General features: G+C 37.3%; 1 protein-coding gene across 5 annotated transcripts in view; it reads right to left on the bottom strand.

Moving 5' to 3' along the window:
- DTWD2 (DTW motif tRNA-uridine aminocarboxypropyltransferase 2) overlaps positions 1–12142 on the bottom strand; it is a 98863-nt gene that overhangs the window by 73670 nt on the left and 13051 nt on the right. For all 5 annotated transcript variants that reach the window (XM_077790263.1, XM_077790266.1, XM_031507506.2 and 2 more), the window contains exon 2: positions 3195–3285. In XM_077790263.1, the coding sequence (XP_077646389.1) occupies positions 3195–3285 (91 nt within the window). The remainder of the gene's footprint in view (positions 1–3194; positions 3286–12142) is intronic.

Here is a 12142-nt window from a genome sequence, read left to right as displayed (position 1 = left end):
ATATTTATTGAAGTCAGTACGTATATATTTCCTTCATATTTGTTTATGAATTTTAGGGGCAAACAGAAAGACTTTCCCCCTCACATTGTTTACTGCTCATTCAGAAATACTATATGGAAGAGGTATTATAATGAGCAACTCAAAGCTAATTACTGGCTTAGATTAGATCAATATACAAAATCATTAAATACACACGGGCTAAATTTTCTTCTTAGATGGTTAACATAGAAAATTCTTACAGAAAGAAAGGCAGGGAACAAGAAACTTAAACAGATACCTTCTGCTATGCTTTGGGGTTCTGTCCTGAGTTACACACATCATTCAGGTTTTGAGAAGTACATTTTGGTCTACATCCTACTTGCAATCACTTCAAGATTAATCAAAGTCAAAGGTAAGGCAAAAAGGGGCTTGTACACCTAGCTATGCCACTGGCCTATGGATCATAACAGCAGGCAGAAAAAAGGAAAAATTACAATTATTCTATTTACTTACATATGTATATATTTATATTTACATATATGCAAAAAAAAAAAAATCAGACTGAGCAAATAATTTCATTACCTTTGCACTAGTCCTGATGCTGGGTTTCTATATTTTTAGTTTTTAAATTAGTCTTATGATGTGCACTAACACAATCTGAAACCAAGTATTTACACCTTAACATGGAATGTTGTGTTATCATCAGATTCTTCAACAAATAAAAATCTAAATAATTCATGTAGCTGTTATGCAAAATGGAAGTTTGACAGTACAATTTCTCACATGTCATCTGCTCTTCTACAACAAGTGATTCTTCTGCCTTTCACAATACCTGGTATGTGCACAGGTGCTTGGCCTCTGGATAGTGTGAATGTGAAGACATTAGTCACATTAATCAGAACACAGTAAATGTTTTTCCTGACTTTCTACATTACTACCTTCCCTCATTACCAGTCTCAACAGCACCATTAGATCATAGCTGAAGGCTTAGTCCAATGCACTGCAGACTTCCAAAGCCAACAATGAAGCACAAGTCGGATGACAGGAATGATGTGCAGCAGGGGAAAGATATTCTCTACCTGGTTAGTTTAATGGGATATTTTTAAAACTGACTGTTCAGGGTGTATCTGTAATGCAATGGCAGACTGAAGCATCAGATACAGTCCAAAAGGCCCATATGCCTTCAAGACTGATTGGGTTTTGAGCATGAGCAGCTACAAGAAAAGGGAACTTACCTTTTGTCCTGTACACCTCTGTAGTTATGTGCTCAAAAGCGCCACCTGTGACCACTTCTGAAGATCACTGTATGATGTTCTTAGTTTCCTACTATTTAATAGGACTTATCTCTGATAAGCTAAGGGCCCTCATATAGTTGGGTAGTTACCACAGTGGTCTTCCAATGACAGTTTGGTTTATGAATTATCATGATGAAATATAGAGTAATGGAAAACTCTCATCCCATTGTAATAGACAGCTGTTCTGATTGCTAAATAATAAAAAATTGTAGATAGTCTTCCAGACACAGGAATGCTGTATAAATACAGAAAAATCTGCAGACTTTTTCTAATACTCTCCACCATGAACAGAAAATTCAACACAATTAAAATGCCAATTCAGTGTCTCTGGCATATTTTTAAACTTCTTTGTCCCAGCAACTGACTTCAGTGGGTACTTTTGAAGTAGGAAGTACCATGGAAGATTTCTATTATACACAGTCCATTAAAAATCAGTTTTCCCATTTAGGGCCCAAACATGTCATGGCTTCTGATTTATTTCCCTGTGAGAGAAGACTTTTTTTAAAATTGGATTTTTTTGTGTTCTGCTTAAATTCCTTCAGGAAATGACTCTTTGCATGTTGACTGAGCAGCTCTGTGATGTCAAGCAAACAGCTGGACCATGAGAGTACAGTGTTCTGAATTCTACAATCTAATTTGCAGATTCACCATCTACCCAGATCTATGTAACTGTGGTACAATTTCTAAACACCTTATGATCCATCTCCACTGTCAACTGAAGAGAAAAACATCAATGTATGTCCTCCTATTGGTAAACCAAAACATACTGTTCTGAAGCTGAACTGTAGTTTTTCATTGAGGAAATAGCTAAGGTCATCACTAAGATGAATAGCTTAATTCACATTTTTAACAGAACACTAATATCAATAAAAGAGCACTGCTGTAATCAAAATACATTTCTCCATCAATCAATTCTAAGCACCTCTGTGAGACACAGTTCATAGAATCACAGAATATGCTGAGTTGGAAGGGACCCATGAGGATCATCGAGTCCAACTTCTTGGCTTGTACAGGATACCCCACAAATCACATCCATGTGCCTTTATTTTATTTAATGTTACTTAATAATAATGTTATTTCATTCTTACAATTTGTACAAAGGTAAGTAGATTTCAGTCCCAGTAGGATTATACAGCTATCTTGCATGCATTACAGAAATAAGGTGTGACTTCAGAAGATACAATAATTCAGAAGAACTGAACAACAAATATAGCAACTCAGATGAACTGGCATTCAGTCATAAAGTTTAAAAGGAAAAATCATTATATGATTGCCCTGGTTTTGGATGGGATATAATTAATTTTTTTCCAGTAGTTGATACAATGCTGTGTTTCAGATCCAGGATGAGAATAATGTTGATAGCAACAACGAAAACATCAGTACATTAACTAGTGTTTATCTAAGCCAAGGACTTTCAAGTGTCTCACACTCTGCCGGTGAGGAGTTGCACAAGAAATCTTGAGGGAGCATGTCCAGGTCAGACAACTTGAACTGGCTAAACATGGTCATGTCACACATAGAATATCATGCCCAGTATTTAAACTGAGGATGGTCAGGACCTGTCAACTGCTGCTCAGGGATAGGCTGGGCCTCAGCAAGTGGTGAGCACTGTATCTTGCATCACTTGCTGTTATTATTATTACTAGTTGCAGCAATAGATGTACTACTGCTCCTGTATTTCACTTTGTTTAATTTATTAAATTGCTCTTATCTCTCTCACAGAAAATTTTACATTTTCTCCCACTGCTTCTCATCCCCATCCCATCTGGCAGAGGGGCAAGTGCTGTGGCACTGCATGGTACTCAGCTCATGGCTGGGGTTGAAGCATGACTGAACTGACAGCACAGCTGTTTCCTCCTGCCTGCCATTTACTGCATTAGGATTATAGCTCAAATCCCATAGTTAAACAGCCTTACTCACCTCTGCTGGATGCTGAATTATATACAAGCAGGTGGAGACCTTTAGTGGATGTACAGGCAGGAAAGGACACAAACACACCTTCTGAGGACGGCTACAAGGCAAAAGGGAGTGAGAGAACAATAAAGATAATCAGCAGTTTATGAAAGATATAACTACATTGCAGAAATACATATCACATTCTCTAAGAACTTCCCCTAACCACATTATATTAAACCTCATGTAATTTTATGTTTGAAACTCCTTTCACTTCTAAAAATAAAGAAGCAAGCTTTTCATTGAAACAGCATTTTGAGAATAGTGTTCCTGTTCCGGTTCGGTTAGGGTTACAGCACTCTAAAAATTCTTTTGTCATCTTCAAGATGAGCAGCTTACTAGTATCCATACCCTTATTAGACAAGTCTGCTACTGCTTTCCTAACAAGTTCATTTCAACAATATTATGAGCTATAATAGAAAACACAATATTTAGAATTTATATAATATTTAGAATGATTTATTAGAATATAACATTTTAGAAGTATACACACATGAAAACCCAGACATGATGTATTTTAATTTTTTATAATTCTATCTATGCTGAAATATGTATCATACATGTAGACTGAAAACAGAAAAAGCCTTATTAGGAACATCTAATTTAAGTCAGACAAAAAAATTATTTAAAATTCTTTAGTGTACTGACTCAAGCTGTTGAAATTACTAGCTGAAGAACAGTATCTAAAGAAATTAACTTATGCTTAGTATGAAACTGATGTGCTGGATGACCAAAAATAAACAGAAGCAAAGAAGTAAGCTTGAAGATTTTCACAGAGAAATTGAACTGTCATTCCAGAAAAAAACACATTCATGTGCATGTACATGGATGGATGTCACTCTAGCTCTTTGGACAGATTATTCAACTACTCAGGAAAATGAAGAATTTCCTTAACAGTGAAACTACCACATGTAGTCATCAATTAAAATCACACCATCTTTGCAAACAAAACTCTATACACTTAAAACATACAAAGTCAGTATTTTCAGCAGTGATAGGGACTTGAACCACAATTTCACCTGTACCCTCCTTGTAACCTTTACTGTTAACAATTCATATGTTAACCACACAGGAGAGACAGTAAGCAATGAATCACTGCAGCAGATGTGATTCAAAGAAGTGAATTCTGAAGACAGGTTCAAATTAAATTCATGACAAGCTTGACAGAGAATGAATTTGCTTGCTCACAAGAGCATGCACCCAGACAGGTGGACTAAGTAATGCTGCAGTGATCCACATCAGTACAACTGTTCCCCATTCAAATATTAGTATTTAATAGTAAATAGCAGCATTATAAAAAGGCAGTAAGAACTGATAAGCTCCTCTTTATCAGTTGACAGGCTGTGCTAATTTAAAACCTGTACTTCAAGCTCCAGCTACTGAGGCACAGAGGCTATTCCCTTCTCCACATGATATACCCAATACCACTCACAATACAAAATGAGGATGGGGGAAATGTTGATGCAAAACAAGAAATTGGTACTTCTCAAAATAAGCACCAGAAAAATAAATGTTAAGTATTTAGACAAAAAGGTTCACACACAATAAATCAGCCTAATGGCAAACTGGAAATTATTCTGATACACTTTTCTGGTGTACCATTCCAGTAGCCTGATGTCTGTTGTTCCTTCTAGTACTAGCATTTTCCTGTTGATAATGCAGCATAAATTTGGCATATTCTGATGTATTAATGGCCAGGCTTCGGGCCTAAAATTAAGCAATCTGTAACCTAACTATTCAGTGGGCTACCCAAGGGACCTTCATCATGAATGAACTGAAAATAACCTCACTTCCAGGTCTGATGGGTTACTCTCTAGTACAATCCCTTTATCTTTTTCCCAAATGTTCTCAGATATAAGAAATTTAAACAAAAATCTCTGTTTTGATAACAACCTAGAAGCAACAAATACTGTTGAGACTGATTTTTGCCTGTGCCCTGATTGTTAAGTCAAAGTTCATCCTCTCTTTGATCATCAGGTTTGTCAAAAAACTCAGGTCTGTGTACAAAGTGTGACTTCTTGGTTTCTCTCCAATAGCTGGTTCACTCCGACAGCTGGTTTCACTTACAAGATAAGTTGTTAAAGGTCTCCCCATTATAGCATTTCCTGCTGAAGAGAGATGAAGGCATGAAAATCTACTAAAGCAAGCTGTTCCAGAACAGTTAGCTGTTGACTTCAATCCCATGAGCTACACTGTTCATTACCACTCATATATACACAAAAGGACTTCCAGTGATTTCTGACCTCAGGGTGTTTAATTATAACAAATTTCACTAAATATAACTTATTTTCAAGTCTCCCTTTGGTATATGTTTTTTGTATTTTCCAAACTGGTTTGGATTTTTCACAGATAGCTTTTTAAGCTTTGTTAATCTCACAGAAAAAAACATCAACCCTAGCAAAAAATAAAAAAATTACTTGGAAAGTATTTTCAAATAGCTGAAAAATAAATTCTGCTTATAATTTGATCTGGGAGCGGAGCACAGACTATGACAAATAAAGAATTTCCCAATATAATTTAATTACTTACATATGCATATACATCACATAACTTTAAGCACTCAATTAGGTACCTAATTATGTTGAATACATGCTTTTACAACCCCATCTTGAGAGCACAAGACTTACTTCCGTAATTTTACTTTGGAACCTAACAGTTATTTGTGAGACAAAAAAGCCTCAACATTATTTGTTCATGAAACCAACATTACCAGTCCACATCTGTGGGACAGGAAGCACTGCAGAACAAACCCAAGTTCTGTTCCACCCCCACAAAAGCTGCCTTTACTCTGAGAAAGGCCACCTAGGCAGAAAATGCATTTAGTCTTTTTCTTTTGTTTAAACATGCTGTTTTACTCTCGCCCTACAGAAGCAGCACCGGGAACTTCTTTAACACTGAACATCAGCTTTTTCTCATTTCTAGAAATCAAAGTAGCAATCAGCTCTAGGCAGGAGCAGTAGTGTTCAAAATATTAAGGAAAAGGTTTATGGGTTGAGATTAGGATTTTACAGAGGATAATTCTTGTTGCGTTATTCTCCTGTATGCGATTTCAGTACAGCTCAAAGTGGAATCCTACCTGTTTTTCAATACAGCTTTTCTAGTCTAAAAAATTATGATGAAGTAACCTATCACAATGGCATGGCCAAAAGAAAAAAAATTAATAATTCCATATGTTGCAAGAATGTTCCACATGAAAAAGACAGCTATGTACATGTACTGACCTCATAGCTTTCTCTCCGTTATTTATATCTCAATTAATGATACTCAGAATAACATTAAGTCTATCTTCCCAGCAGAACTGAATATGGACAAAGGACTGTGGTATCAGGTTTAGTGTGATTACTTGTTTCTGGGCAGAGATACTCCCAAAGTAAATAAGCCATAATCTGGAAAACAGTGAGCTAATTCTGGAGCCCTTTCCAAGTCTCTGTATTATTTTATTTCAACTTGCTTCATAACTTTACTTTGCTACAAGTCCAAAGGCTTCTTCTAAGAACAAGGGTCATTCTGTGATTGCAACTGAGTGTATTCAAACACCCATACTCAGAAAACTACAGGTAAGTTATTCAAGGATTTAAACCCAAAGTAAGCAAAACCTAACAAAGTTGCAGTTTTATGCTCAGCATTTGTAGACATTTGTATGCAAACATACAGAGGTTAAGTGTGCCAAGCACATGTTCTAGAAACAATGTTTCCAATATTAAAATAAGGAAGAACTTGATGTTTATTAACTACTAACACTTGTAGCAACATATTCATGTTCCAAAACATATTGCCAAGGTCAGACCCCAAACTGTATTTTCTAAAAAACATGCCTGCCAAAACAGAAATGGCTGCTTCAAGTAAATTAGATTTCTCTACTGTTTTTGTCAAAACACCAACAGTTTCAAGGTCAAAACCCACCTGAGAAATCTGAAAAAAAGCTGCACGTTACCATATGTTTAATACTAACACTTTTATGAATGTTTTTACTGACTCTAGTCCGTTACTCCCATGTATTAAAACAACATTCAGGAGTTTTGCAAAGCTGGGGGGTGGGGGGAGGGTTGGAAGTTTAAAAGGAGAGGCCCATTTATTTTTAAAAATTTGAAAACTAATGCTATTTTTGCTACTTTTATGTTAGAGGACAAACACAAACTAAAAATTGATTTAAGAAAACATTTTGCATTCTCTACCTTAATCACTACAGCTATAGAGGGAACATAAAAGAAAGACTGGATTATACATAGGTAAGCAGATCGTATACATAGATATGTATAAATTTATGCATCTAGGAAGAAACAATCCTAACCAAACAATTAGAAAAAGACCACAGTCTGAAGTTAAGATGACATAACATTCAATAGTACAAACTTTCAATAAATAATCCTGTGAAAATAGCAATTTAATGCCAGACACTTCTCAAAAATGCAGATCAGTTGTAAAGTGTTACCAATAATTAAACACAGAACATTTTTATGACACTACACAAACCTCTGGTGTGCACTCTGAGTGCTGGAGAAGCCAGATCAAAAATACCTGGAGTAATTTCTCATGTCATCAGCACTGTCTGGGTTTCTTCTAGGCTTATTTTGAAAATTCTTTACTCAAGCAAAATTTCAAGCCTTATTTTTAATTAAGTTTCCTGAGAAAAATCAGGCTAGGAAGATTATTCTGGCTTTATTGTTTTCCAGCTCCCATTTCTTCCTTCTGTCTCTTTTAAAAAATTTAGAAAGTCACTGGTCATAAGGCATAAAAATATAAAATTAAATCCTTACGAACTTTATTAGAGTCAATAGCCACATAAAACACAGTATCAGAAACACAGACGGAGGGAGTATCAAGAACAATGATATAGGACTTCCTTTTCCACTTGATAATCTGTGTAACACCAGCTTCCTGGCAAAGAATAAAGAAAAAATAAATTTTTTAAAAAAGGCACATTGCTAAAGTTTTGCTTCCCACAAGAAGTTATAAATAAATAAAACAGGTGTATGAGTTGGTTTTGTTTCAGCACTTTAGGTTTTTAATGGTGTAACCAATAAATTTAATGGAACATACCTCTGTTCCCAGAGTAAAAACATACACTTAAATGTGTATGCACAGGAAAAATATCTAATACAAATCACAGTAATATTTTTTGTTCAAAGAAAATATTACACGCAATAATGGAAAAAATTTGTTTATATGTTACCCAACAATATAAATCATCTATTTTGCAAACAAATTGCCTTCAGGTGTAAAACGGTAACTATTTAAAGAAAATTGAGTTATCCTGCACAAAAGATTTTGTAACCTTTTCAACACAATAAAGACAGCAACTTTAAGCTTTAAGGTTTAAACAGAATACAGAAATAAACTAACTCAGCTGATCTGAAATCTAGAATATACTTGTTCTAATTCATATGAAAAGTTCTACCACAGCTCTCTTGCTATCTTGAGGAGAGCTATGGAGTCCTTTGGTGTCTCTCCATTTTGCAGCTCATTTCCAATGAACATCAAATGTTCACTGTGCTAAAGAGCTTGAGGCCCCTGAGTTTGAATGTCAGGACTTCATCTAACAGCATATTACTATCAGCTTCCTCCTGTTGCTCCTCCAGAGTGTCAGCTAGAAAAAAAAAAAACATCCTCCCTGAAACACTCATTTAGATCAACACTCAATGGATCAACAGCAGAATGGCTTGAGTTGGAAAAGATTTGTGAGATCATCTCATTCCAACTCCCCAGACATAGTCAGGGACACCTTTCAGGATCAAGTTGCTCAAAGCACTGTTCTGGCCATGAACACTTCCAGAGATAGGTTACCTAGAGCTCCTTTGGAACATGTGTTCCAGCACCTCACTACCCTCACAGGAAATAATTTATTCCTAAAATCTAATTTAAGTCTAATTTTATCTCTTTTAACTTCTATATCTTGCTCCTTTTGCACTTTAAACCTATAATATATTCTGGTACAGGTTCCAAGACCTTTTTATCTAGCTCCAGGAAAAGCCACCGCAGTAGTAAATATTAAATTCACTAAAATATGCCAGATTAAATTTAGCATTTTGTACCAGAAGACATTTAATGCAGTATCACAAACTTCCAAACCAGCAAGACCATAAAATTGACTAATTACATAGAGGTTACCATTGTATTCAACAAGTTCATTTCCAGAGGGCTTTTTACAACTATGAGTAGTTGTACAGTTGATAAAACATAGCATCTGTTCTTGCCACAAGGTACTATCAACACAGCAAACTTGGTCACAGTATAAAGTGGCATTCAGAAAGCAATGCAGTATTTTTAAACAAAAACTGCCTTCGGATGGACCTAGAATCCCACTGCAACTAATGGGGTCAAGTGCTGTGATGTGGTTTTTCTTTAGATTGATGTCTGTTCAGAGTCTGTTCATTTCCCTCCTCTCTGGTCCCCTCCCCTTCCCAGTTCCCAGTCTTCCCGAGCTCTTCCCCGGCCCTCTCCTCTCCGGATTGTCCAGCCTCCCTTTCCCTGCCCCTTTCCCTGACCACATCCCTGTCGTTCCTTCTGGCCCCTTCCCTGCATCCAGAAGCACTCCCTGTCCATTTAGTGAGACTCAACACCCTACTTGTTACTTTGTGTTACTCCCCTCCCCTGTTACCCCTGATAGGTTTGTGATATGTTAGTCCCACCTCAAACTCCTTCCCAGCTCCGCCCTCGTTGGTTGCTGTTCCTGCACCCCTCCTCTTGAGTTCTGGTACAAAACCTTTGTCCGCCCTCCCTGGAGGGTCTTGGGGCTCACCAAATAAGCTCATCTCGTCACATCTCAAGTCCCGTGTCACCTCTGTCTGTCCCCACGCCGGTAACTGGGGCAGCAGAGCTCGCAGGGGGGATGGCCGCACCATCTCTCTTCCCTCCGCCACGCAGCACGCCACCGCTCGGGGGTACCGTGCGTGCGGAGCGAGCCGCAATGCAATAGTCAAGAGATAGAGCAGTGAGAAAAAGCAATGGGATGGAGTCAGAGATACTTCAGAGAAGACGTACAGAAAGAGGTTCAGAAGGGGGTCAGGGAGACAGAGCTCCCTGCCACACAACAAAGCACCCACTACTATTGAGCAGCTAGGAGATCACAGAACTATTTCCTAGCACTTAGATTTCTTGTCGATTTCTCAGATTCCATGTAGAAGCAGAACTGCTAAGAGTTGGTACTCATACATGGTATGGTGAGAAGATACATCCCTTGCCTTTCTTTCTGTTTTCCACTCTAACCACAGCCACCCATGCAAAACACTGATTTTCTATCATAAACAATCAATTTGGAAACTTTGCTTCTTTGTGAATTTGAAACAATCCTGGACCTCTGCCCAGAGCACTGGACTTCAGAAAACCTTAATAAAGAATACAGTAGTTAATTCACAGAGGCATCAAGGAATACCAGCAGAGACTAAGGGCAAAAAGAAACACCTATTTACATATATTACCTATTACATTCATGAACATTATGTTAAATCACATAATGGGCAGGGGAGAAATTCACAGCAATAAAAAGCTGTCCATTATCAAGCTGTCCATATCATGAAGATACGCTTTTTAGCTCAGAAAATCACAAAACCACTATTCCTATCAGCCACAAATATCACTCTACAGGTGCCCAGTATTTATTATCATCCCCAGGTACCTGTTATTATTTAACTCTCCATCACAGAAATCATGTTTGACCCATTTGTTCTGAGTATGGTTTACTGTCACAAATCACTATTTCAAAAAAAAAAAAAAAAAAAAAAAAAGAAGAAGAAGAAATAGACATTATCCAGCTCCTACACTCAGCAAGAGAACATAAAACTCAGCGACATAAGTGTTGAAAACAAGAGTAGAGACTATATGTGGTTTCATTTTAACATTTACTTTCAGAGCAACCCAATATATTTTAGGGATTATGACCTGAGCATTAACTGGGAAAAAAAAAAAAAAAAAAAGCAACAAATATATCTCAAAAACAGCTAGAGTCTTCAGCTGCTGACAACCAGCTACTAGAAACAGGATTTACATCACCAACTCATTTCATCTCCAGCACCAAACAACTATCAGGTTGTAAAGATTTTCAGTCAAAGTTCAATGGGTCTGGATTTGAACAACGGTAGCAATATATTTCAGAAGCTCTACTTACAAAGATTACAAGATATTATTTTCCTATATTTAAGACTAAAACTGGACTAAAAAGCCGACTTTCCAGAACTAAGAGACAGAAGCAGTCATTAATTCATGACAAGCTCTGAGTTCCCATTAAAGAAAACCTTGCTATTTTTTTGAAAATTACATCAGCTAGTGCAGTTCTTCAAAAATCAGGCAAATAAACCTACATACATACATACATTTCTCTTTAGAAAATGTGTATCTGTAAATGTCATGGTTTGACACTGGTACAATGCCAGTGCCCCCATGAAAATGTGATCCCTCCCTTGAATGCTGTGAAGTGGAATCTAGAATAGAGCAAAGCAGGCCCAAGCTTAATAACAGGAAAAAAAACTTTATTAAACTACTACTAAAGAAAAGAGAAAACTAAAGAAGGGAAAAAAAAACCACACAAAGATCAAATGAAAACCTTGCAAAACATCCCTCCCCCCACCACCCAACTCCAACGAACCACAGTGAGACACAATCTGGACCCCAATCAGGCTTCCACCCTCCAAACAACCGATACTCAGTCCATCGAGGGAACAGAGTCTCTCCTGTGCCACAGACCCCCCAAGAAACACAGCTCCAGATCCTGTGTTTCCATGTCACACATGGCACCGCCTGGAGAAAAAGTTTGCCATGGTGACCCTTCTCCTTTCCATGCCCAGTGCTCTCACCACTAAATGCATGGATGGACAGACTGCCTTTAGGATTTTTACTTTCAAGGATGCCCTGCCAAGAGGGGAGGAAACAACAGTTCAGTTTTTCATTGTTTGGGACCACAGTCCCCCCCATTTTCCCCT

Source organism: Lonchura striata, chromosome Z (genome assembly GCF_046129695.1).
Source record: "Lonchura striata isolate bLonStr1 chromosome Z, bLonStr1.mat, whole genome shotgun sequence".
Classification (NCBI taxonomy): Eukaryota; Metazoa; Chordata; class Aves; order Passeriformes; family Estrildidae; genus Lonchura; species Lonchura striata.
Note: the sequence above shows the minus strand (reverse complement) of the source record. Positions and strands in the feature narration are given on the sequence as shown.